A 27,219-nucleotide genomic window follows, 5' to 3' on the forward strand; every position below is an offset into this window, starting at 1 on the left:
GGGGGCGCCGAGGCGGTATCCCTCGAACTCCGTGCCCTCTTGAGAGCAGAATCCACGACCGCCGAGTCATGGGGCAATTGGGGCCGCATGAGCTCCGGGTCAGAGTGGATCCTGTACTGGGACTCTGCTTTCTTGGGAATGGTGGGGTTAGTTAATGGTCGCACCCAGTTCCGAAGCAGCGTCTCCTTCAGGACATTGTGCAGCGGCACCGTGGAGGACTCTCTAGGTGGTGATGGATAGTCGAGGACCTCGAGCATCTCGGCCCTCGGCTCTTCCACAGAGACCACGGGGAAAGGAATGCTGATAGACATATCCCGCACAAAGGAGGCAAAGGAGAGACTCTCAGGAGGCGAGAGCTTCCTCTCCGGTGAAGGCGTGGGGTCCGAGGGAAGGCCCGTAGACTCCTCCGAGGAGAAATATCTCGGGTCCTCCTCTTCCCCCCACGAGTCCTCATCCTCGGTATCGGACATTAGCTCATGTAGCTGAGTCCGGTACCGGGCCCGGCTCGACGTCGAGGCACCAAGGTCTCGGTGTCGTCGAGTGGTGGACTCCCGCGCCGGCGGGGACGGAGCTCCCTCCATCGACGTCGACGGGGACTCCACCTGCGTGGCGGTCGAGACCGGCACCGCAAGCGGCGGCGGTGTCGACGGCCCCGGCGCCGGGCTAGAGCTCGCCGGCGCCACAGTCATCGGCGCCGGGGGCGCAAGCACCCCCGGCGCCGGCACAGCCTGGCGCATCAGCCCTTCCAGGATCCCCGGAAGGATGGCTCTGAGGCACTCGTCCAGGCCCGCTGCCGGGAAAGGCGGTGGGGCCGGTAAGGGTGTCGGTGCCGGAAGCTGCTGGGAGCCAGGAGACGGCACCGAGGTGCCGGAACCCCGACGCGTCGGTACCTCCACAACCGACGGGGACCTCTCCTCTCGACGATGACGCTTCGGCGTCGACTCCTCTTCGGGATGCACCGAGGGCGCCCGGTGACGACGCTTCTTGTCCTTTTTTCGATGCACGTCACCGGCGCCGGAGGGCATGGAGGAGGAGGAGGTCGATCCCCCTCGATCTCGAGGTACCGGGTCAGACAGGGTTCGGTCCCGTGGCTCACGAGCTGAGGGAGTGACCGGGGCCGACTGCCCGCGCGGCCTCTCAACCCCACTCTCACCGGCGGGCCGACGGGACCTGTTCTCCTGGGGTCGCTGCCATCGGTGCCGATGTCTCGGGCATCGATACTGGTACCGAAGAACCGGCCTTCGATACCGATGCCGTCGAGGTCGACGTCGAGGGGCCGGCGCAAGTTCCAAAAAGACGGTCCCGCAGAACTTGCCTCGCAACCTGAGTCCGTTTCCGGAGACCGAGACACAAAGCACACGACTTGAGATTGTGCTCCGGCCCGAGGCACTGGAGGCACCAAGCGTGGGTGTCGGCCTGCGAGATCGGCCGGCCGCAGCGACCACACTTTTTAAATCCACTCGGGACCTTCGAGGACATCGACGGAAAAATCGCGTCGGCGAAGTCAAAGTCGTCAATGGTGGCTAAAATCACACCACGAAAAAATAAACGACCGAGCGACCACTAGGCCGCAACGTGGCGTCCCGCTAGAAGCGAGGGAAAAGGGGAGCGCGTGCTCCACACGCGCAGATTTGTTGTTGTTTTTTTTTGTTTTTTTTTTAACAAACAAGAAAAGGGGAAAACCGAACGGTAATCCGAAGTGAAGCGACGATCCGCGTAAACGCGGTCGAAAAATCCGGCGGCTGAAAACAGAGAGAGTGGCAAAAGCACAACTGTCTCCAGTCGCGGAAAAAAAGGAACTGGCGGGAGCGGTCGCGCACGGGCGGGAAGACGGCCGCGCATGCGCGGTGGGCGTGCCCTGCGTGCCGACCGTCCCGCGAAGCTTCTTTCCGGTTGGTGGGGGCTGCCGCGGACGTCACCCCAGTCGTGAGAACAAGCAGCCTGCTTGTCCTCGGAGAAATGATATTACAATAATCTAAGTGTGAGGTAATATAGGCAGATGTCAACATTTTAAGGGAATCCTTACTAATTGAATTCCTAACTGACCGAAGTCTCCTAAGATGGAAAAAAGATTTTTTCACTACGTCGGATATTTGTTCCTCAAAAGTCAGAGCAGAATCGATTATAACCCCAAGGTATCTAAAGGATTTAACTGTAGGGATGTTCTGGCCAAATAGCATAGGTACCACTGCTGGACATGTGCTTTAGTCATAGTTGTCAGGTTCTCAGGTTCAGAGCCCGCGGGGCTGGGCTCTGGAGCAAACGTGAGCCCTTGGGCTGCTGACGAGGAGTGACAGCAGCAGGCAAAACCCACCAACCAACGCTGGGCAAGCACACCGACACCAGCAGGGACTGCAGGCACCGCCCAGCGAGCCAGAACACATGGACTGGAACACTGGACTGGAATTCCCCGGACTGGAGGACACAGGACTGGAACCCCCCCGGACTGGAGGACATAGGACTGGAACACCGGACTGGTCCACACAGCTTCACCTGCACTTAGCTACTAAGCCCCCCAGGAGTTGAGCTCCTGGGTTCGAGTAGCCGGCAGGACTTACTGGATACCGGATGACACAGGGACCAGGACTGGAAACAGAAGTGCTCCTAAACCTAAACTGATCTACGTGCTCCCAAGCCCTAAACCAGCAGGAGTGTTCCTAACAGTAAACTGACAAAAGGACTTCCTAAGCCCTATACTAAACAGGAGCTCCTAAGCCCTGCTCAAGAAAGGGACTTCCTAAGCCCTAAACTAACAGAGCAGGGAACTAAACACAAAGTCAGAAGTGCACACTGCACCACCCTACCTAAAGCAAACACCACTGTTGCAAAGGCCCTGAAGGAAACAACACCACTTCCTTATCAAGGCCCACCCTGATGTCACATTCCCTAGCCCCAGGCAACAGCACACTTACCCAGAGAGGCCCAACCTACACCAATGCAAAACCGTGAAGCACTTGAAGTCAGTACACCCAAAGAGAGGTAGAGCTAACTCAGTCCACCCACACAGCTGTGGTAAAGTGAAACAATTAGAGTCATGCTGCTGGAAGCTGCCAGCACAGAGAGAGAGAACCAGCTGCTCAAAAACGACAAACAAAAGAAACAGAAGCCAGCTAAGCTGACCACCAGGAAAAAGGTAAGTTTGAGAGGGGTTCTGACCCCAATCATAACAATAGTGCTTTAGTCATGGAAGTAGACAGCCCAGTTGATATACAGGTAGTTATAAACATATAGTCTGTATATGTGTAACTGTACCCTGAGTTGAGGTGTTTCCTGGCAGGGCCGTGCCTAGGGTCTCTGGTGCCCCCCTGCAGACTATCAGTTGGCGCCCCCCCCCCCCTCCATCTAGCAGAGCAGGAACAGAAGGGAGCAGGCAAGTAAGCCGGACCTCAGGAAAAAATAGCACTGTATGTATCCCTCATTGATAAGTCTCTGACTCTAAAGTTTAGCAATTCCATTAAAGCAAAATGTATTTTCATAACACTTCAAAGATTTCCAACTCAAAATAGGAATGCTAATTCAAAATGTGAGCAAAGTCCTCTTAGTTTCCAAAGATTCTTTTTCTAATCTCCTTTGCACCAAAGGATATAATTCAGATCAAACATTTATCTCTGATGAAATATTTATTTCAGATCAAATATTAAGGTTTCCTTGCTTACAGTCACTTAAATCTACCGAGCCTTTATATAGCTTATAGGATTTAAACAATCTTAAACTGAAATTCACCCTTTTCTATTCTTCATAAACTTCAAGTAACCCTGAAATATTCAGATCCTTTTCTCACTAGAGAAACTTCAATCTCCACCAACCTCTTTTCATTCATATTTTCTCATTTACCACATAATCAGGCACTCTTTTATAATTTCAGTCAACACACACAGGAACTCACAGCTGCATGTCTCTCTTGGCCAAACCGACCGTCAGTTGCTGACTCACTCTGTTCCCTTCTGGGCAGATTTCTAACAGAAGCTGATCATCCAACCAGAGAGCTCTATTTGAATGCAGATTAACATACAAACACTCATGGGAATTTTTAGTAAAAAACACTAGATAAACCCTTCGTTTTTGGATCAAACTCCACACTTTTGATCAGAGCCATGACCTAACATTAAGGCTGTAAACATTCCATCATTTTTTATCCATAAATATGCAAATGAGAACCTCCCAAAAACGGACTAATTTGCATATGATTTAAACAAATCTGAGCATATGACAACCAGACTCCCAGCACCTGAATTCTGCAATTAGATTTAATGCAAATACTTTTAAAACTTATTTTTAGCACTTTTAAAATGTCAGGTTCTCTTTAATTTGAATGCTGTTCAAGCTCTGAAGCTCACCCTGAGTGAGGAGTTATCCCCAGACCAAAGCATATATAGCAATCTGGTTGCATTCTCTCAAATAACTTGAAGAGCCTGCCTGCCTCAGTGAATACTGCTGTGTTGCTTTCACTTCCGGTTTGCCATGAAAAGGAGGGCAGGGGAGATAGGAGAATCGCAACTTCAGGTTAAAGATTTTGCAAGTGAGCGGACGGCAGCGGCGCCCCTTGAAGGCAGGCGCCCCCCTGCCTTGCTTATACCGCTTACTGCATTGGCACGGCCCTGTTTCTTGGGAATGGGGTTGAGGAGGTACATAAGTAATGCCATACTGGGTGTTACCTGGAAAAGGAATTGAGGAGGTATTCCCTTGGGTTGAGGACGTGTTCCCTGGGAAAGGGGATGAAGAGGTGTTTTCATTTATGGGCATATTTTTGAAAATTCAAGCCTGCTACAGAGCAGGTGTAAATATAAGCAAGTAAATTCCCTGGGGTAATTTTCAAACTATGAGCATGAGTGCACTTTTTATGCAAGCACACTGTTACACTAAAATCATCTTTTATATGTGTTCAGTCATATTTTATGTTTCCAGTACAGAAATGTATCATTGTTTCTCTTTATATAGTGTATCTCATCTCCTTTCATCAAAGCTAATTTGCATATTATTGACAGGTGGCCATGCCCACTTAAAGTCCCAGCAGCCAATCAGAATCGAGGATATACCCAAGCCCCACCCATTTCTGGTCATGTCCCGCTTACTTCCCACACAAGCCCCACACTTTTGATGTCATCACCAGATGTGACATCACAGCCCCACCCCTAACCCCACCTTATTTGCATAAAACCATGCCAAACCCCACCCCATTTTTGTATAACCCTGACCCCCAAACCCCACCCCTTTAGTGGCATCACAGGTGATATCATAGGCCATGCCCCTTTTCCAAGATGGCAGCTACCTATAGGACACACTACATCACTTCCTGTTTCTACTGTTCATCGCCATCTTGGATGGTGGCAAGTGACATCAAAAAAACTCCAACACCGCCCCCTACAGTTGTGGAGGAATGTGAGAAGTTTAGCCTTTATTTTCTCATGGAAAGAAAAAAATAGGCATTTGTTTTCTTTTTTCTTATTATTTTTCTTTCAAAAGGATAACTTGTGTTTATTTTTTAAAGCTGAATTGAGTCAGGTCTATCTGTTTTTTCTTTTAAGAATGACAGACTGATTGCTGAATGACAGCCCTTTTAAGTTTTAAAACAAAAGGATCAACCTCCTCTTTGCTTTAAAGGGAACATACAGACAAAGCTAAGCTGTTTTAAGATTAACATTTGGCTTGAAAGGCTATCAGTTCCGTTCACACAGGCAGAAGAAGCCCATGAGCTGAGCCTGCAAGAGCTGGTTTTCCGCAGCCAGCCTTGTTTCAAAGAGGTTTTCAACTTAGGGGAGGAGTGGCCTAGTGGTTAGGGTGGTGGACTTTGGTCCTGGGGAACTGAGTTGGATTCCCACTTCAGGCACAGGCAGCTCCTTGTGACTCTGGGCAAGTCACTTAACCCTCCATTGGCCCATGTAAGCCGCATTGAGCCTGCCATGAGTGGGAAAGCGCGGGGCACAAATGTAACAAAAAAAAAAAAAAAGTACAGTAAGTTTTTACATTTACCATATCTTAAGTGCAAAACTTACGGTGAGGTACATGCAAAGTCTGGGCTGTAAATGTCACGCATCTGTCCAGCGTTTACCACACTGGGCAAAAACAATTACCACATGTGCCACTCCTGTCCACATACAGAGCAGCAAAAGTTGATCACATGGGGTTGAAGGTGTTTAGCATACCCGCCGGAGCTTACATTACCAAGCAGGAAAACCTCTTTCTGGGACAGTTGCCCAACTCATCATCCTGGGGTTTATGGACAAAGACGCTTACAGGTTCCTGTCTTTATAAAACAAGCCACTTGTAAACTGCGTTTTGAGGGGTCCTTCACCATAATTGAGAAACAGTTCGACGAGGGCTAAGGGTAACAGTTGTTGCTCTGACTGATGAGCCTGTCTCCAATCGTAACATCCAGCTGGCTGAAGACAGAGGTTATTTCTCAGGCCAGCCTCTCCATTTCACTAGACATTTTTTGCTCTAACCCTCTTCCATTTACTTCTAAAACTTTTTCAATATGGTAGACCCTGTCAGTGTCAGGATTGATTTTTAATAGTTTTTTTGCGTAAAAAGAACCTCCTACAGCTTCCCTGTTGGAAGCAAAAGACACAAAGGATGCCACAGAGCCATCAGTCACTTGGAGATGTAAAACCTGAGAAAGAAAGTGACAGTATGAACCAACAAACGCTAATCTTCGCCCACAGAGATGGGAACCAAAAGCCATGAGAGAAAAGCACCAAATGTGCATGCCACTCAGAAGAGGGGAAGGCCTCACCTCCACCACATAAAGTCGTGAGAGAACACTCCAGGAAGAGGACGGACCACACCAGGCACATAGCAGCATGGCACCCATAATGAGGGACCAGTGTACCAAAATTGAGCAAGGAAGCAAAGTCTGAGTTCAAGTGTGGAGGCAAGCACCATCAAACGCAAGAAAACGCAAAACCTACCCTGCAAACGTGATAGTTCAACTAAACAGAGTCGGAATAGGGGGCCTCGTATTAGTCCGAAGATGAGCTGCACCGCCTGAAATGAGGTGTAGGGATGCACACAGAGACGAGGTGGAACAGTACCTGCAGAGAAGAAAGTGTGGTCTACCATCAGCAATGGAGCCGTGAACATCAGCAGAGCTGAGATGTGCCCAGCAGACTGACCTGTACCAGTGCTCCACAGCCTGCGCTGGAGCTGCACTCCACCCCAAGATGGCAGACCTGTCGCTCCGGCAGAGCCAGCACCGAGCTCTAGAGCTCAAGCCGAGGCCCTGAGCAAGAGTCCGAAAAGATGTGCCCCAAATCTGAGGGGCACTGTCAAAAGGAGACTACCCCTGACCCCCAAAGACTGAGCTGTGCCCAAGTAACTCAGATGGAGCCAAAGTTCCCGTAGGGATGAAGCTGCCTCACTTACAGCCATGCTGAAATCTCAAGACAGCCCCATGCACCACATAGTAGGCTGAGGGTGCGCTCCACGTACCGAGAAGCAGTCGCACCACACATACCAAGAGGATGCCAAGCTCCACAGACAGTGATGAAGCTGCTGCGCTCTCCAGAAAGGGATGAAGGTGATTTAATCCATGAAGGTGTGCACCAAAAACCTCGTGAATCTGAACAGCACCAACTGAGAGAGGCAATGGTCTACCTGAAGGCAAGTCCCGTTGAGTACCAGAAACAGAGATGCCTCTATGCTCTACCTTGAGGAAGAAACTTTGCTTGGCATATTGAGAGGAACTAATGCTCTCCATGCAGAGCCAAAACTGTGTTCTACATCTAGAGGAAAAGCAATGCTTCAGAGAAACAGAAAAGAGTAGCTGTACTCGCTGAGAAGATGCTGAAGCCACCCCCAAAGATGAAGAAATGTCCTTCCCACAGCAAGGGAGCTTCATTCCACATTTAGGGGCCAAGCTGCCCTCCACAGCCAGAGAACACAGTGAGCTGCTCCCCCAGAGATGGAAACAAGTACACAAGACTATCAGAGATGGCGTTGTGCCCGCCCTCCCAATATTGAAGAGAGCCACTTACCAGAGCCAGAGACTGGGTGCGCCCCTAAGGCAGAGAAGGAAAGGCATCCTACAGCCAAAGAAGCAGACGAGCTCCACATCCAGCAATGGAGTCGCGCCCAAACATCCAAAAATGGAGCTGCGCCTTACATTCAGAGACAGAGTTGCACCCCACCACCTGGAATGGGTCTGTGCCCTACCTCCAGAGATGGAGATATGCCATACAGCTAGAAATGAAGCCAGGCTCCAGAGCCAAAAATGAAGCCAGGCTCCAGAGCCAAAAATGAAGCCGTATGCCATAATCAGAGGCACTTCTCATCCAGTGGTGGGGCAATGTTCTATACATAGAGGCAGATATGCGCTCCCCATCCAGAGATGGAGCTGCATCCTATAGTCAGAGATGAAAGTGTATACCTCCTCCAAAGAAAGAATTGCGCGCCATATACAGAGATGGAGGTGCATTCCTCATCCAGAGATGGAGCTGTGCTCTACATTCAGGGAAGGAGGTGACCTCTACCTCAAGGGATGGAGTGTGCTCTACATGTAGATGGAGGGGAGCACAACATCTAGAGATGGAGTTGAGTTCTGATTCAAGGGATGGAGCTGTGCTCTATACCCAGATACGGAGGTCAGCTCTGCATCCAGAGATGGAGCTGTGCTCTATACCCAGAGACAGAGGTGAGCTTTGCATCCAGGGACGGAGCTGTGCTCTATATCCAGAGAAGGAGGTGAGCTGCACATTCAGGGGTGAAGCTGTGCTCTATATTCAGAGATGGAGGTGAGCTCAACAGCCAGAGATGGAGCCGTGTCCATATGCCAGGACGAAGGAAAAAGACAGAGTAGTGCTCTACTGCCAGGGATGGGGCAGGACACCATATTCAAAGACAGAGAAAAGGTCACCCTCCACAGACAGAGCCGTGACCCATATACACAACTGGAGAAGTGCCCCACTTTCAAAGATGGAGTCATGCTCTACATCCAGGGATGGAGCTACGTTCCACATGCAGAGTAAGAGCTGTGCTCAACCTCCAAAGATAGAGCTGTGCTCTATACTCAAAAATGGAGGTGCGTTCCACATCCAGAAAAAGAGCTGTGTTCTATATTTAGAGTCGGGGACGAGCCCAAGCGCCAGAGATGGAGCTGTGTCCCATATACAGAGACCGGGAGGTGCCCCAGAGCCAGAGATGAAGCCATGCTCGACATTGAGAGAAGGAGCTGCGGTCCACATCCTGAGAGAGAACTGTGTTGGCCACCAATATAGAAAAAGAGATCAATGCCCAAAAATACAACACCTGTAAACACTACTGCAACATGGTAGGAGGCAGCCATGGGCCGGTTGACCAAAGGGCAGGACTGGAAACCTGGTGCTGGTAGATCAATTCACCATGCTAGCCCAGGGCCACCAAGGACCCCCAGAGCCATCATCCAAAATGGGCAAGAAGGCCATAAAGAAGCTGCACCCAGAGGATTCTTGGGATACAAGCTGACCGAAGGAGAGGAAGCAAGTGCCCTCCCCAATGGTAGGGCCACAACCCAAAGAGAACACAACCTCCAAGAAGGGCAACAGATGCTCCGGAGGTGAAAGCAAGAGTGGTTGACCCCTGGAACAGAGGCACAGAGAACCAGTGACAAAGAGGTTATGGGCCCAAATGAGGAATGAAACACTGCTGCTGAAGTAGTACAGCCTACGAGATGGTCCGTGTCCAAGCAGGGCGAACCTGGCTGCAGTTGTAGCGAACCAAGCTACTACAGCACCACCTAGGCGAAGCGAACTACAAGAGCCAAAATCAGCCAGAAGAATAAGGCCACCCATGCTGCAGCCTCCCCATCCCCCGAGGCCACAAGAAAGGTCTATGCAGACACGGCCAGGCCCTAGTGGTACCCCTGTGTCTGGCAGATCTTGCAAGCAGCTAGACTCAAAACATCAATGCACCATCAGGGCCTCAAATTGCTGATTCGAGACTTATCACTCACTCACACACACAAAAAGGAGCGCCAATAACTGCTGGTCCTAAAGGAGCAACGAAAGAAGGCCGAAATGAAACACAAGCTGTTGTACCCAGCTCTCCTGTGGACCACACAGAATAACCACCCTAAGAGCTGAAAGAGTCAAATGCAGCTCTCTGAGTCCAGGAAGAGAAAGCACCAGAAACAGAGGTGAGTAAGGGACCACCATACCTCTGCCCCGATGCCATTCGATGGTGCCTGTTATTGTTCCTTTTTTTAAAAATTTGGGCAAGGACTATAATATAAAAAACAAACAAACAAAGGGTCGTTCCAAGGCTACCAAGCTTCACGGTACAGAACTGCTCCAAGGTAACCCACTGCTAAAAAGGTAAGAAGACACCACATCCAGAGGATCCACGCTTGCGAAATTGGAACAAGTGATGAATGTCGCTGCCCGCCTACAGGATGGGCCAACCAACCACCAAGCTCAACAGCCACCCTGGCACCCCCACTGAAGGTTCCAAATAAGGACAAGGGTGGCCTGGCCACTCCAAATAAGTTGCCACAAGAAAGACCCAGTGTCATGGCGCCTGCATGCAGCCAGGGGGCCTCCTTCTGCGAAGAGCAAGGGGAGGCTCACTGCTCCTGGCACCAACAGCAATTGGGACAGAATAGCCTTGAACAGAAAGGGACCTTCCCGAAGATCTAGAAGCGGGAAATTAAAATGGCTACGGCAAGAGGAAAAGCGTGCCAAAAAGCACTCAAGAGGAGACCGAATGGTCCCTGCTAGTATCTGCAGCTATCTGAAAGCGCTAGACGCAACACCCATCTTACTATGTTCCCCAGTAGCATGACTCGTTCCAGAAACTTGCAGGAGGGAGAAAATAAAGGCAGTACTCACAATCTCAGCGTGCAACCTCCACAGCATCATAGTGGTTACATTTTGCTGATGCCTTCAAGTTTTGCTGGATGTTTTTATGTCGTTATGGTAAGTTTTTGATTTCTGGTTTTACCAACAGCAATCCTCTCTGTTCCTTATCGCCTTTCGATTTATAATGCACACTGCCTACCCGTATACGCATATTACTATTTACATCCAAATGACATTCCTAAGTAACTTTTGGCGCCTTTTTAATCCTGACTTGTTTTTTATCATGTCTACTTTTAGAACGTTTTAAAGTTCTGGAAAAGTTTGTGTTTAATATTTAATAGTCCTATGTTCGCAGTGGTCACCATTTAGTGTCAGTAGTTTTAGTACCCGACTATTTCTATTTGCCAGCAATGAAGTCCGCTAAACAAACTAGGGTTTTACCTGAGTTTTAGTAAAAAAAGAGGGGCGGGACTGTCATGCACATATTTTCCAGTCAAGCTGCTTTTCCCGCTTTTTGCCATCTCCCACTCATTGCCTTGATTTTTTAATAACATTTACCTCATCTCATTTTGTTTTGGTTGGAGTCTCTCTTAAATTATAAGATTTTGTGTTACAAGTACATGCCTTTTGAGCATGCTTTGATACATATAACCTTGGGGAGTTACAGTTTGATCCCCTTTTTTGTCACTATGTAAACATGTTAATGAAATAACAATTTTTGAAACTTTATTTTTAGAATGGAACCTTTTGGACAGCTTCATTGTGCTTCCGGTCAGTAAGTGTTGTTAGTTTTGTTTTTGTTTGATACACTCTCTGAGGTGGACTCTATCTAATTTGTTTTGGTATTTCACATATTTTCTCTACCTCCTTACATATCCATTTCTGATGCAGTTTACGCAGCATGATGGTGTGCTTCTACCCACCATTGACTCTTTTTCACATTTGATTTCTTTCTTCAAGGTCTCATATAATTTCTTTTATTAAAGACTAATGTATCCTCACGTTACTGTCACCTTTTGTTTTCTAGGGCTACATTTGTAACTGGTTTGACTTTTTTTCTTATGTTCAAATTTGATATAATTTTATAGGTACAATATGATGGTCATTTTATAATGCAGTCCCCTCTATAAGTTTTACCATCATATATATATTTTTTTATCTCCATTGTCATTGCTATTATCTTATATTTTACATGTGGGTCGTCTTCGTTACGTGCATGTGCACAAAAAAAATTGTTTTTCAATTTTAATATGTTTTGTACTTGCTATATGCAACAACGTAAGATGTGCTATTTTATGTGTAATGATTGATGTTATGTTTTTATATGTTTTTAGAATATATTGAGGCATATTTTCAAAGCACTTAGACTTACAAAATCTTATAGTAACCTATGGAACTTTGTAAGTCTAAGTACTTTGAAAATGAGCCCCATTGTGACCCGAGACAGGAGGTTTGTTACGTTGAAACACGGACTGTGTTGGGTCCTGCTGTACTAGCACCCAATAAAACGACTTTTAAGCACCAGTTCCTGTGTTGGAGTGTCAATTGTCTACCCACTACTCTTATTTTGATTGAATGAAGCACTGCCAACATGAAAGGAAACCCCTCACTCCCACATAAATCCTCAGCAGTAGAATTGCTCCCCTCCATTTTTTTTTTGTAGCTGTGAGGAAGGAGAAGAAAGCCGCAGGAGCTGGGGGATGGGTGAGGGAGCTGGGGGACCAGGTGCACCCCTAGAATAGGCAGACACAGAACCTAGACACCCCTAGACTCAACTGAACCAGGAAACCCAGAACAGGAGTAAAACAGCAGATGAGAACAGGAGCTTGTGAGAGACCATCTATCCACCTGCTGGAGATAGAGAATACTGGCTGTCCAAGGAATGTACCATCCTATATGTCAGAGCACGGTTTAATGCTCTCTATCTCCACCTGCTGGTAGAGGTCACAACCCACAAGTCTCTGGAATTATCTGCTGTTGATGACAAGAAGGTAAGTTTTTGCACTTACTGTGTGTTCTGTGCAAAACTGAATGCACTGTAAGCACAAAATCTGTGCAATACATTCAAGGGGTGTGGCTAGTATCACACAGGGCACACACTCACCGCACAGGCAGCACGTTACATTCCTGAGTTGATAGCACAATCCCTTTGCGCTCTCAGCCCAGGAGTATAATGCAACCCTTGCCTGACCCGTCATATCACAACAGACCTGTGTAGTGGCACTACCCATCCCCAACAGCAGCAATACCTGGTCCCTTCCGATCCAATCTCTCCCATCAAAAACACCCCCCTCACAATCTGATTCCTCCAATATCTTCCACATCCTGATCTGATCCCCTCCCCTGAAAGACCCTCCCAACATACTGATCCCCTGAAACCCCTCCCCCAACAAGAGGTTCCATAGAATCCTTGTTCATTTCTCATACCCCCTCCCTGAAAGGCAGTTGACCCCCTCCAGATTTACCCCCAATCAACTTACCCAGGGGCTCTCCCTAGTAGGATAGTGGAATGGAGCAGGAGTGCACCCCCCCTCTGCTCCCCCATTGTTGGGCTCTGGCAACATTATTGATGCCATGACTGTAGTGGTAGTCTTGCAGTACTACTGCTAGGGGGTCAGTCTTCCATATAAGGGGATTATTTTCATTCCTTGAATTCAAATAAGGTAGCCTATAAATAACATAACATAACTGAAGCAACCCAAAGCAAAAAGTAAGATTTTTGAAGTACTCATGACCAAAAAAATAAATAAAAAAAAATTCACAAACCCAATACCTCATATGTCTTGTGTGCACTGCAGAAAAAATGGAACCAAGGTAGCTCCACATAGTGGCACCGAAACAGTGCACAGCTCTAGAAAGTCCTGCAAGCTTTGTTTACTTATAACAAGCCTGGACTCCGATGGATGACATCACCACTTTTAAGGGGTTGCATATCCTGCTTGTCCTTGGAAAAATAGAAAGGGATAGAAAATAGGGAATGGAAGGCAAAGAGCAAAAACTGACAGTACGACCTCAGCCAAACAGAAAATGTGCCAGTAATGATAGCTTCAAGGTGAAAGATTTATGACTCACAAGATTATGTTTGATGAGTTCCTTCGCAAACTCAAAAGAGGAGGAGGCATTGTCCATCAAACTCTTTAACTCTGCCTAGATGAACAAAAAAAGGAAAAAGATGATTAGGCACAGAAGTAGATAAAATACCAAACTCTTAATTATGCCCAAGAGATACAACTACCTACAAATAACATTTTAGCGAATGTCTGTGGATGAAAAATTTGAAACCTAAGAAGTTTCAAATATATAGTTATCAGACATCATATCTTGTGACAGTTGTTTGTGGTATATGTGAAATAAGTTTCTGGTCTCAGTTCCATTTCTGGTAGCCAGGTTTTGCAACATTAAACCACCATCACAACTTGACCACTAGGTCGAAAGGGTGAGCACAGGGTCTGAACTCCCTTTTCATACTTGGATCTTCTAAATCAGTGGTTCCCAAGTTGGTTCTGGAATACCCCCATGCCAGTCAGATTTTCAAGATATCCACGATGAATATGCATGAGAAATTTGCATACAATGGACGCAGTGTATGCAAATCAATCTCATGCATATTCATTATGGAAATTCTGACAACCTGACTAGCAAAGGGGTACTCCAGGACGAACTTAGGAAACACTGTTCCATATCAGGGTTGAGACTGTAGGCTGCTGTTTATTTTTAGAGCTACCAAGAAGCTGCATACAGCTAAAGTACTGAATAAACCTCTCATAGATAAATTTGAGTGGCAGTTAAAAAATTAGGCTTCCTTTTTGATCTGACTTATTTTATACTTCAGATAATATTGTTTAAAATTTTTAACTGTCATCCTATTTAAAGTCCTAAATGTGGGAGCAGCTACGTAAAGTGCAGCTGCTTACCTGCAAAAGTATTTTTCTGTAGACAGCAAGATAAATCAGACATGCTTTTGGGCAATGTCATCCAATAGCTCCAACACAGACCTCAATCAGAGCTCAGAAAGACCAAAAAGCCTTTCTGAGCACAAACAAGAGCTATCACACAGCAAATGAACTTCCACCCACTGAATTTATGACGGAGCTTAGGGATCAACTTTCCAGAAGGTGGCTAGGTATATGTGTCTAATTTATCATAATGTCTACCTCCTAAAGTGAGGCCTCCATTACAGGTAAGCATCTATGCTTTCTCCATCCACAAGCAAGATGAAAATCAACCATACTAATAGGGAGTCCCAAACTAAGGGTTGGTCGTTTCTTGAATCAAGCTGCAGTCTTTCTGGGCAACCCAGTAACACTGAGGGGTATTTTATCATTAATCGAAAGGTCCTTGTAGTACTGCCTGACTGCAGGAAAAGTTGTACAGGTTAAGGTATGGGCTTCAAATGGTACAAAGTGAAACTGAGTGAAGGATGAAGTCATAGCTTTCACCCGATGTACTATTTTAGCTGCAGTCTGTCAATGGATGGAGATTCATTGCCAGAGAATGTGGTAAAGGCGTTAGCTTAGCGGAGTTTAAAAAAGGTTTGGACGGCTTCCTAAAGGAAAAGTCCATAGACCATTATTAAATGGAATTGGGGAAAATCCACTATTTCTGGGATAAGCAGTATAAAATGTTTTGTACTTTTTTGGGATCTTGCCTGGTATTTGTGACCTAGATTGGTCACTGTTGGAAACAGGATGCTGGGCTTGATGGACCTTTGGTCTTTCCCAGTATGGCAATGCTTATGTACTTATGTATATATTTGAATATCACTGTCCCAGTCTGTTGACATCCAAAGAGAGAAACTATGGGGTGAATTAGGGATGGGTTGCTTCTTCTTTTTGGGGGGGGACATGAGGTTAAGACCTGCTTATAGTTCGGAATGTGCCTGATTTGCTTCTCCTTATAAAGCCTTTGAAAAAATGTTGACAGCAGAACAGAGTAGTTGATGTGGGATGCTGAAATCATTTTTGAGTGTATTTATAGCACCATCCTATTATGAAAGAATTTCAGATACAACGAATAAGAAGCAAGGACCTGTAATTCACTTATTCTGTGAAATGACATGGTAACCACAAATAATAGTACCTTCCAGGTTGAGAAATTCAAGTCCACTGAACTAAGTGGTTCAAATGAGTGTTTTATCAGTTGAGTGAGTGCTACACTCTAGTCCCAGGGAACCCATAGTCCTGACCAGTGGCACTATATGCTAGAGACCCTTCATGAATCTAGAGAAAAAGGGATGGTACAATATTGGGAGCACCCCACTTACTCGGTATGGTAGGTCACTAATGTGCTTAGATGTACTTTAACCGATGAGGTGCTTAAGCTCAATGAAGAGAGATGGAAAAGGTACTGCAAAAGCCACAATTGGGTAGAGCTAAAGGGGTCCAAGTTTTTCTGCTTGTACAATGCAGTACATCTTTTCCATCTGAATGTACAGGATCTTCTGGTAACATTTCTTGAAGCAATCAGAACGTCCTCCATCTTTCAAGGGAGATGCAGAAAATGATATTAACTAGTGTTAAAAATTCATGATATCAGTTAAAAGAATAGATGATCAGATGAAGAATCCTTCTCCGATTCTGGGATATCAGTTCATGAGAATACCTGACGTTCATAGACTGTTTCACTGACAGATTTGAAAGACAGGGAAATCATGCTTGGGAAAGCCTGGATAGGCTAAGAGAATCATGCCAACTTTGTCCTGTTTCACCTTGTAGATTGTACTTGTAATGAGAGGGATGGGAGGAAAGGCATACAGTTGTCTGACTCCCTAATCCAGGCAAATGCATCTGGATCTGCTTGATCGCCCATAGCAGAAAAGCTTGGTGTTGTTTTCTATTGCAAAACAAACAAACAAAAAAAACCACCTGGGATTCCAGATCTGATCAGCTACCTGGTAAGTCAGGGCCCATTCATAGGTTCTAGGATCTAACCAAATCTGTATCCAATCATTTGGGCCCCAAGCAGATATGTCTGTCACGAGGATGTGACCCACTTCTAGATCATTCAGGACTTTCATGCAGAGAAGTATCAGCCTGTTCCCCCTTCTTCATTATGCAGAACACAGCCACTTGGTTGTGCGTTTGGACCAGAATTCTCAAGAATTCTGGTACTTATGTGAAGGCTTCCCTTCCATCAGCTGTGACACCAATTGGTGTTAACTACCAGTACCTTAGTGATGGTCTGGGACACACACATCCTCTCCCTACCCACTTACAGCAAATACTTGAAGAGGAAACCATGTATCTAATGACTCTACAAACAATTGGGCTAGGGACTTAAGGTTGGGGGACTGAGGGTCAGATACAACTCCAGTCTCCACGGCTCCTGGAAAGCTAAATCCAGATATAGAGGAAATCATATTTGCCTTGGCAAATATGAGGAGATGAGGATCATGGTCCTTCACTCTTCCTTGAGTTTCAGGAAAGTTTTGCTGTAAGAGGTACTGGAGGATATGCGTACAGAAGGCCCTTGCCCCAATTAAGAAGAAAGGCATCTGAGGATAGTCTGCTGTGTGAACCCAGTCTGGAGCAGTACTGGAGGACTTTGTGGTAAAGAGGTCCACCGAGGGGGTGCCCCACTCTTGTGGTTTCATGACCAGATTCAGTCTGTCTGCCAGACCAATGTTCTTCCCTGCCAGATATATGGTCCTGAAAACTATGCCGTTGGAGATGGTACATTGCCACATTCTGACTGCTTTCTGACATAATACATTGCAACCTGATTGTTTCTTTGGATGAGTACAATTTAGTGTACAAGCCAATCTCTGAAAGCCTTTAGAGCATTACATATGGCCCTGAGCTCCAAAAGGTTGATCTGGTGCTGCCTCTCCTGAACTACATGAGATCACCAACCCAGATTTGATGCATCGGTCATCACTGTCTTGTGGTATGGTGGAATTTGGAAAGGTAATCCCTTGGTAAAATTGCTACAAATGAGCCACTAAGACAGAGATCTCTGGAGGGAAAGCATGACAGTGATCACATCTGTTAGGTTCCGGTCCGGGATCACTGGGAAGCTAGAGTTCATTGGGCCAGTCTCAAATTGAGGTATGCCTTGGGTGTAACATGTACCATTGAGGCCATGTAGCCTAGCAATCTCAACATTTGCTAATCTGATACCTGCTGGCTCTACCAGACTTGCAGTGCTACTGAAAACAAGTTTTCACTGCACTGATCTGGGAGAAAAGTCATGGCCTAAGCTGTGTCTAGCACGGCTCCTATGAACTCCAATTGTTCTAGGTGGGAGCTTGGGGTAGTTGATGATGAACCCTATCAGCTCTAACACCCGAATACTCCTACGCATGGATTCCTGCACTCCTTCTTTTGATGTGCTCTTTATCAGCCAAACACCCAGATAAGGAAACACGTGCACCCCCAGTCTGCATAGTGATGCTGCAACTACTGCCAGATATTTTGTAAAGACCATTGGTGCTGAAGCAGTACTGGTAGTAGTGTTTTCCTACTCAAAATCTGATACTTCCTGTGAACAGGATGTAATTGTATTTGAGTCCTTTTAGTCCAGAGTGCACAGAACTTTTGTTTTGCCAGGAATTTGTTCAAGGCCCATAGGTCTAAGATAGGACAGTAACTCCCTGTTTTCCTTGTGACAGAAAATACTTGCAATAAAATCCATTTCCGTTCTCTACTGGTAGAATGGGTTTGAGTGCTTTGGTCTGTAAAAGAGAGTTCCTGTGCAAGCAGTTCCTGCTGCTGAAAGCTCAGTTTTGATGTTCTCAGAGGACAATTTGGTAGAGTGGCTTCCAATTGCAGGGTGTAGCCTGTTTGGACTATTGTGAGAACCTACTGGTCTGAGGTTACAAGGGGCCACTTTTGTAAAAAAGAAAAAAAAGTTAAGCCTCCCTCCTACTGTTAGGTCACCCAGAATGGCTATTTGTACTGCGGCTATGATCTCCTGGAGTCAATCAAAAGCCCGTCCCTTGCTTTGACTGTAGAGCTGATTGGGACTTATGAGCTCTCTACTGCCAAGGATGGAAGCAAGAACTCTGGGAAATTTGGGGGTGGAGACACCCTACACCTTTAAAAGCAGTAAGGTCTTTTTTTTACTACCGTCACCAAGACTGGGCTGGTACAGTGACAATGGTATCCGTATGTTTCTTGATGGTTCAATCGACCTCCTCCATCTTGTCACTGCCAGCTTTTCCTGAATTGCTGGTTCAAGGTCCGAGGCATGCAGCCAGGCTAGTCTGTACATCCCAATACCCATAGCAGAGGCCCTGAATGCCACATCAAAAGCACCATAGGCTGCCTGACCCATGTGTTTTCTATACTCCTGCTGCTTGGCTACTAGCCAACAGAGGTCTGCAGTCTTCATTCTTCTTCCAGTGAACTCCACCACACTACTCAATAAATTTTGCACATGCATGCTCATGAAGAGCTGATAAGAGTGTATATGGAAGCAAGCACAACATTCTAAAACACTTTCCTCCCAAAAGACTCCAATATCCAATCCTCTCTCCCCAGGGACAATGAAGAGTGAACCTTGGTGCTCTTGGCTCCTTAAGGGTAGATTCAAGCACCATGGAATGGTGAAAAAGCTGGAGCTTCTCAAATCCAAAAGCCTTCTGGACTCTACAAAGAGTCAGCCTTCTTGTGAATATGCCATACAGAGAGGGGAGGGGGTCTGCCACTGCTTCATCTGCATAGAATGAAGAATCCCATGTGTGTGCACTGTCACAGCATCCATTTGAAGGAAGCTGAACTTGAGGATGTCCAATAACTTGGCTCATCCTCAGTTTCTAAATTAAAATTGGAAGGAATTTGCCATCTCCTTTACAAAATTTGTGAAAGAGAGCTCTTCAGGGGGGAGATCTTCTCTTTTCGTGTGGAGGGGAGGGGCCTTAGGAGAGACTAAAGGACCCCTCCTTTGAGAGGGCCTCTGGCTCCTCATCAGACACTTAGGAGCAGTCTAAAGACTCTTGAAAATATTCCTCTGTGGAAGCCAAAGTCTGAACCTGCCTTGATCTACTCACAGACTGGTCAGGCCCTAGGCAGGGGAACCAAGGGACAGTTGATTTCCCTGTGTCAGGAGGAAACGTCTGCCCCCAAGAGACTAGAAGATGGCACCATCTTGATGGGCACTGGCAACGATGACCATGTGACAGATATTGCACTTGCCTCCAAGATGGGTTGGAGCTCTGCGGGACCAATGTCCTCGATGATTGAGCATCACATCGAGCCAGCAAATGTCAAATCTCCTCCTGAAGGATCTGATCCTCAAAAGGGAACCATCAGAAAGTTGGAGGTTCAGCTGGTGCAGTCAGCTCCAATAAAGTCGAAGGTGTCAAATTGAAGACCTAGTCCTGCTTCAATGGAGGCAGCAGTCATGTCTGCTCCGGATCCCTAGAGGGTGAGCAGCCCTCACAACATGTGTCCTTCTCAGATATTGACAATGCTCCAGTGCTCTCAATGCCATGCTTTGAAGGGTAAGATGCTGATGCCTCCACCCGATACATGGCATTGGAATTCAATGGTGCTGACAAGGATGTAGTCAAATCTTTCCTTGTCCTTGGGGCGAGTTCGACCCTGATGACCAGTACTGATACTCAATAATGAGGCAGGTGGAGACCTCCTCGATGCCGATATTCCCAGTGTATGCTGCAGCTCTGGAAGCCATTGGGACTGATGCCGTTGATGCAGAAGTCGAAGGACTGAACTTCTCAGCACTAAAAAGCAGTTTGCGCTCTTTCTCACAACCTCTAATGTTTCTCCTTGTCATCTGTGGACAGAGTTTACAAGAAGAATTATGGTTGAGCCCCAGACACCACTGGCACCAGATATGAGTGTCCTTGAGGGACGTGGGTCCTGGAGCACAGCTCTGCGGAAGACAAAAGATTGACTGGTCCCATATGACAATGGTGGGCAGGATGATGCACAATCATGCACGGTAGCTCACTTCCTAAAGCTTCTGTAATTAGAATGCTGAAGAGCGTCTCATTGTTGGGGCTTTGTCGGTGACATCACCTTCTGAGGGAATTATTCAGCCTGTGTCACAACTGTCAGGAATGGTGAGCCCTTGAACCAAAGCTGGAGCTTTGGCAGACAAATCACCTGGGCTGGCACAGGCAGGAATCAGAACAGACTGGACTAGAATAAACTAAGGCAGGACAGAGGTAACTAAACACAACTGACAACACAAGAACTGGATCCAGATGAGGCAAGGAAAAGAAGGTAAGGGCCAGAACTGGAACCCAGACAGGACAAGGCAAAACACGGAAGTAGATTAAAACTGGGTCCAGAAATGGGCAAGACAAGGCAAGGACTGGATCCGGACAGGACTAGACTGAAAGAGACAAGACAAAGCACAATTAGACAGGCAAGACAGGGTAGGAGTTAGGCAACAAGAATAACAGAAGCAAGACAATAAACAAGGCAGGAACAGGATTCAGGATTCTCAAACAGGCTTGGCTGGAACCGGATTCAGTATTCTTAAGCAGGCTTGGCTGGAACCGGATTCTGGAACGGGCTTGGCTTGGCTGGAACCGGATTCTGGAATGGACTTGGCTTGGCTAGAACCGGATACTGAAAGGGACTTGGCTTAGCAAGGAACTGGGACAGAACTAGCTCAGACATAGAGCAGGAGCAGAACCTGGCAGAAACAAAGTTCAAGAGCCAGGAAGCAAACACAGCAGACAAAGGATTAACCAAACTAAGGGAAGACAAACAAACAAAGCAGCAATATGCTTACCAGCATCCACAGCTGGAAGGGAAAGGCCAGGCAGATTGAGAGGCAGCAGACACACCTGCACAGCAGTGAGGTAATTAGGGACAATGCTGGCTTCTATAGACTCTCACAATTAACAGACACACAGGAAACAGAAAGGGAAAACAGAAAACAGGAACAGAGCTTGGCTAAACACAGAGATTGGCTTAAACACGGAACTTAACTATAGCAAGAGTCAAAAGCAGGGCAAGACTAAAAGCAGAAGCCAAGGAAGTCAAACAGATAGACACCAAGGGCAAAGTATGGCTCTACAGCCAGGCTTTCAGGATCAAGGTATAAAAGCAAACACACAGAAACAAAGCAAAGCATTGAAACACAAGACTCAAAAAAACACAGAACAGACCTTCAGGAACAAAGCCAAGTAGGAAAATAATCTAAACAGGTAACACAAGATTAAGAGACCTCTTGCAAAGGAAACATAGGAAAGATCCCTGGGTCCTTATAAAGGAGTAGGCTGATGATGTCACAAGTAGGAAATGAAGCAGAAGCAGGGAGACCAAAGCGAGGCTTGGCTAACAGGAAGAACAACAAAAGGAAATGAAGAAGCCGTGAGACCAAAGTGAGGCTTGGCTTACAGGAAGAACAACAAAAGGGAAAAAGGCAGACTGGAGAGGTCACAGAGCTAGATACAGAGAAACAGTAGGTCTGAACATAAGAGCACAGCCACAACCATGATAGCCTGCTTGTTCTCAGAAATTCAAGTTTAAATTTTAAATCTCAAATTTTAACTCTTGTGTGTGTTTTCTTTTTCTTCCAAATAACAGCTTTCACAATTAATTAAGCCTTTTCTTGACATGCCATATTTTAGAGTTGCTGTACAGCAAGTAGTCCTTATGCCAGTAGACTTCTGTAATTCTATCTATTTGGTACTTACAGCTAGTGCTATGAAAGCATGGCAGTTAAATCCCAACAACATCAGAATGGGAGAAAGTAGCATCCAGTGCTGCAGATATATCCCTAACAAGCTTCCTGGGCAGACCTGATGGGTCATATTGTTCTTTCTCTGTTACTATTTTATTATTTTGGATTCAGCTCATGGTGTTGTATTCAGGTACTGTGGGTTATATCCCTGTCCCTGGAGGGCTCACAATCTAATTTTGTACCTGAGGCAATGGAGGGTTAAGTAACTTGCTCAAGATCACAAGAACTAGCAGTAGGTTGATATTATGTTTGCATAAATTTGAATACATCAGATCTGCTCTGCTCTTATTTCATTAGCCTCTTTTTTGATGGCAGATGCAGTTGAAAACAGTATTGATGCATAAATGATTGAAAAAAAAATGTTTTTTTCAATATTGTCTACTGTAGTCCATTGGCTTTCACTACCCAGGGTGCACACTGTGTTCATAGCACCGTCTGTTAATAGTTCCTTCTTTTCATATTGTTTGCAGAGTACTGTCTGTTGCTGGTCTCAAATTAGAAACATAGAAACATGATGGCAGAGAAAGGTCAACTGGCCTATCCACTATTTCCTCCTCTCCCTAAGAGATCCCACATGTTTGCCCCATGCTTTCGTCAATTCAGATAAAGCAGTATCTTGAGAATAATATTCAGAAATTCTAGAAGCATCTTATGGTTCTCTTTTTAAATTCAGAGTTTAAGTAATTATGCTTAGGCAGAAATGAGGATGGTATTAGGTATTAGATATCAGTTTAAAACTGGTTCATTAGTATTTCTTTTATATATCTTGTATTAGCTTTTAGTTTATATACTCTGCTAGTGTTTTATTGTTTTCTATTTTGTGTGTATTTTGTTTTATGTTAAATGCTTTTATTGTACTTTACTATTTGAAATGTCTACTGTAAATGGCAGTCGATAAATAAAGCAAGCAAGGTCACTCCCTGGCATGGACAATGACATGTTTATTTATTTATTTATTATTGCCTTTGTATCCCACATTATCCCACCTATTTGCAGGCTCAATGTGGCTTACATAGTTTTGTTAACATTGTCATTGCAGGGTGACAGTTACATTTAATATTGTGCAGAGGTTAAATAAGGGTAGAAAGAGGAAGGAAAGGATTGATTAAGGTAGTTATATTAGGTGAACTATCTTGACTGAGTGGGTTGTCGGGTGAATTAGTGTGGCTATTAGTTCTCATTGTATGCCTTGTTGAAGAGATATGTCTTCAGAGATTTGCGAAAGATATTTGTTTCGTCGATTGTTCTCAGGTCTGTAGGCAGTGCATTCCACAATTGGTGCCCAGGTACGAGAATGTGGTAGCATGCATCTGCTTGTACAGTGAATGATACATAGCTGTAGCAGGTGTTCTCCGAGGACAGCAGGCTGATTGTTCTCACGACTGGGTGACGTCCGCGGCAGCCCCCACCAACCGGAAAAAGCTTCGCGGGCGGTCCGCACGCAGGGCACGCCCACCACGCATGCGCGGCCGTCTTCCCGCCCGTGCGCGACCGTTCCCGCCAGTTGAATGACAAGCAAAAGATGAAAACGCAACTCCAAAGGGGAGGAGGGAGGGTATGTGAGAACAATCAGCCTGCTGTCCTCGGAGAACACCTGCTACAGGTATGTATCATTCACTTTCTCTGAGGACAAGCAGGCTGCTTGTTCTCACGACTGAGGTATCCCTAGCTCTCAGGCTCACTCAAAACAAGAACCCAGGTCAATTGAACCTCGCAACGGCGAGGGTACAACAGAAAATTGACCTACGAAGAACAACTAACTGAGAGTGCAGCCTGACCAGAATAAATTCGGGTCCTGGAGGGTGGAGTTGGATTTACACCCCAAACAGATTCTGCAGCACCGACTGCCCGAACCGACTGTCACGTCGGGTATCCTGCTGGAGGCAGTAATGTGATGTGAATGTGTGGACAGAAGACCACGTCGCAGCCTTGCAGATCTCTTCAATAGTGGCTGACTTCAAGTGGGCCACTGACGCTGCCATGGCTCTAACACTATGAGCCGTGACATGACCCTCAAGAGCCAGCCCAGCCTGGGCGTAAGTGAAGGAAATGCAATCTGCTAGCCAACTGGAGATGGTGCGTTTCCCGACAGCGACCCCTAGCCTGTTAGGGTCGAAAGAAACAAACAATTGGGCGGACTGTCTGTGGGGCTGTGTCCGCTCCAAGTAGAAGGCCAATGCTCTCTTGCAGTCCAATGTGTGCAACTGACGTTCAGCAGGGCGGGTATGAGGCCTGGGAAAGAATGTTGGCAAGACAATTGACTGGTTAAGATGGAACTCCGACACCACCTTCGGCAGGAACTTTGGGTGGGTGCGGAGCACTACTCTGTTGTGATGAAATTTGGTATATGGAGCATGAGCTACCAGGGCTTGAAGCTCACTGACCCTACGAGCTGAAGTAACTGCCACCAAGAAAATGACCTTCCAGGTCAAGTACTTCAGATGGCAGGAATTCAGTGGCTCAAAAGGAGGTTTCATCAGCTGGGTGAGGACGACGTTGAGATCCCATGACACTGTAGGAGGCTTGATAGGGGGCTTTGACAGAAGCAAGCCTCTCATGAATCGAACGACTAAAGGCTCTCCAGAGATGGCTTTACCTTCCACACGATAATGGTAAGCACTAATCGCACTAAGGTGATTCCTTACTGAGTTGGTCTTCAGGCCAGACTCTGATAAGTGCAGAAGGTATTCAAGCAGGTTCTGTGCAGGGCAAGAACGAGGTTCTAGGGCCTTGCTCTCACACCAAACGACAAACCTCCTCCACTTGAAAAAGTAACTCTTTTTAGTGGAATCCTTCCTAGAGGCAAGCAAGACACGGGAGACACCCTCAGACAGACCCAACGCAGTGAAGTCTACGCCCTCAACATCCAGGCCGTGACAGCCAGGGACTGAAGGCTGGGGTGCAGCAACGCTCCATCGTTCTGCGAAATGAGAGTCGGAAAACACTCCAATCTCCACGGTTCTTCGGAGGACAACTCCAGAAGAAGAGGGAACCAGATCTGACGGGGCCAAAAGGGCGCTATCAGAATCATGGTGCCGTGGTCTTGCTTGAGCTTCAGTAAAGTCTTCCCCACCAAAGGTATGGGAGGATAAGCATACAGGAGGCCGGTCCCCCAATGGAGGAGAAAGGCATCCGACGCCAGCCTGCCGTGTGCCTGTAGTCTGGAACAGAACAGAGGCAGCTTGTGGTTGGTCTGAGAGGCGAAAAGGTCCACCGAGGGGGTGCCCCACTCTTGGAAGATCTTGCGTACCACTCTGGAATGAAGCGACCACTCGTGCGGTTGCATGACTCTGCTCAGTCTGTCGGCCAGACTGTTGTTTACACCTGCCAGGTATGTGGCTTGGAGGAGCACTGGCAAGCCCAACGCCACATCCCAACGGCTTCCTGACACAAGGGGCGAGATCCGGTGCCCCCCTGCTTGTTGGTGTAATACATTGCAACCTGATTGTCTGTCCGAATTTGAATAATTTGGTAGGACAGCCGATCTCTGAAAGCCTTCAGTGCGTTCCAGATCGCTCGGAGCTCCAGGAGGTTGATCTGCAGATCTTTTTCCTGGAGGGACCACAGACCCTGGGTGTGAAGCCCATCGACATGAGCTCCCCACCCCAGACGAGATGCATCCGTCGTCAGCACTTTCGTGGGCTGCGGAATTTGGAATGGACGTCCCAGGGTCAAATTGGTCCGGATGGTCCACCATAGCAGTGAAGTGCGGCAACTGGTGGAGAGGCAGATGACATCTTCTAGATTCCCGGTGGCTTGAAACCACTGGGAAGTTAGGGTCCATTGAGCAGATCTCATGTGAAGACGGGCCATGGGAGTCACATGAACTGTGGAGGCCATATGACCCAGAAGTCTCAACATCTGCCGAGCTGTGACCTGCTGAGACGCTCTGGTCTGCGAAGCGAGGGACAGGAGATTGTGGGCCCTCGCTTCGGGAAGGAAGGCCTGAGCCGTCTGGGTATTCAGCAGAGCTCCTATGAATTCCAGAGACTGTGTTGGCTGGAGATGGGACTTTGGGTAATTTATCACAAACCCCAGCAGCTCCAGAAGTTGAATAGTGCACTACATAGACCGGAGGGCTCCCGCCTCCGAGGTGTTCTTGACCAGCCAATCGTCGAGATATGGGAACACGTGCACTCCCAGCTTGCGTAGGTATGCTGCTACCACCACGAGGCACTTTGTAAACACTCGTGGGGCAGAGGCGAGCCCAAAGGGCAGCACACAATACTGAAAGTGCCGTGCGCCCAGGCGGAATCTGAGATACTGTCTGTGAGCTGGCAGTATCGGAATGTGAGTGTATGCGTCCTTTAAATCCAGGGAACATAGCCAATCGTTTTTCTGAATCATTGGCAGAAGGGTGCCCAAGGAAAGCATCCTGAACTTTTCTTTGACCAGGAATTTGTTCAGGCCTCTCAGGTCTAGGATGGGACGCATCCCCCCTGTTTTCTTTTCCACAAGGAAGTACCTGGAATAGAATCCCTGCCCTTCCTGCCCGGGTGGTACGGGCTCGACCGCATTGGCGCTGAGAAGGGCGGAGAGTTCCTCTGCAAGTACCTGCTTGTGATGGGAGCTGAAGGATTGAGCTCCCGGAGGACAATTTGGAGGCAGGGAGGCCAAATTCAGGGCGTATCCGCACCGCACTATTTGGAGAACCCACTGGTCGGAGGTTATGAGAGGCCACCTTTGGTGAAAAAATTTTAACCTCCCTCCGACCGGCAGGTCATCCGGCACGGACACTTTGAGGGCGGCTATGTTCCCGTGGATCCAGTCAAAAGCCCGTCCCCGGCTT

At 47.0% G+C, this 27,219-nt stretch overlaps 1 protein-coding gene across 2 annotated transcripts in view; it reads right to left on the reverse strand.

Moving 5' to 3' along the window:
* The window catches only part of TTC26 (tetratricopeptide repeat domain 26), a 391,044-nt gene that overhangs the window by 168,695 nt on the left and 195,130 nt on the right, over positions 1-27,219 (reverse strand). For both annotated transcript variants that reach the window (XM_030207127.1, XM_030207135.1), the window contains one exon: positions 13,842-13,916. In XM_030207127.1, the coding sequence (XP_030062987.1) occupies positions 13,842-13,916 (75 nt within the window). The remainder of the gene's footprint in view (positions 1-13,841; positions 13,917-27,219) is intronic.

The sequence above is a fragment of the Microcaecilia unicolor genome, chromosome 1 (genome assembly GCF_901765095.1).
Source record: "Microcaecilia unicolor chromosome 1, aMicUni1.1, whole genome shotgun sequence".
In the NCBI taxonomy this organism is placed as follows: domain Eukaryota; kingdom Metazoa; phylum Chordata; class Amphibia; order Gymnophiona; family Siphonopidae; genus Microcaecilia; species Microcaecilia unicolor.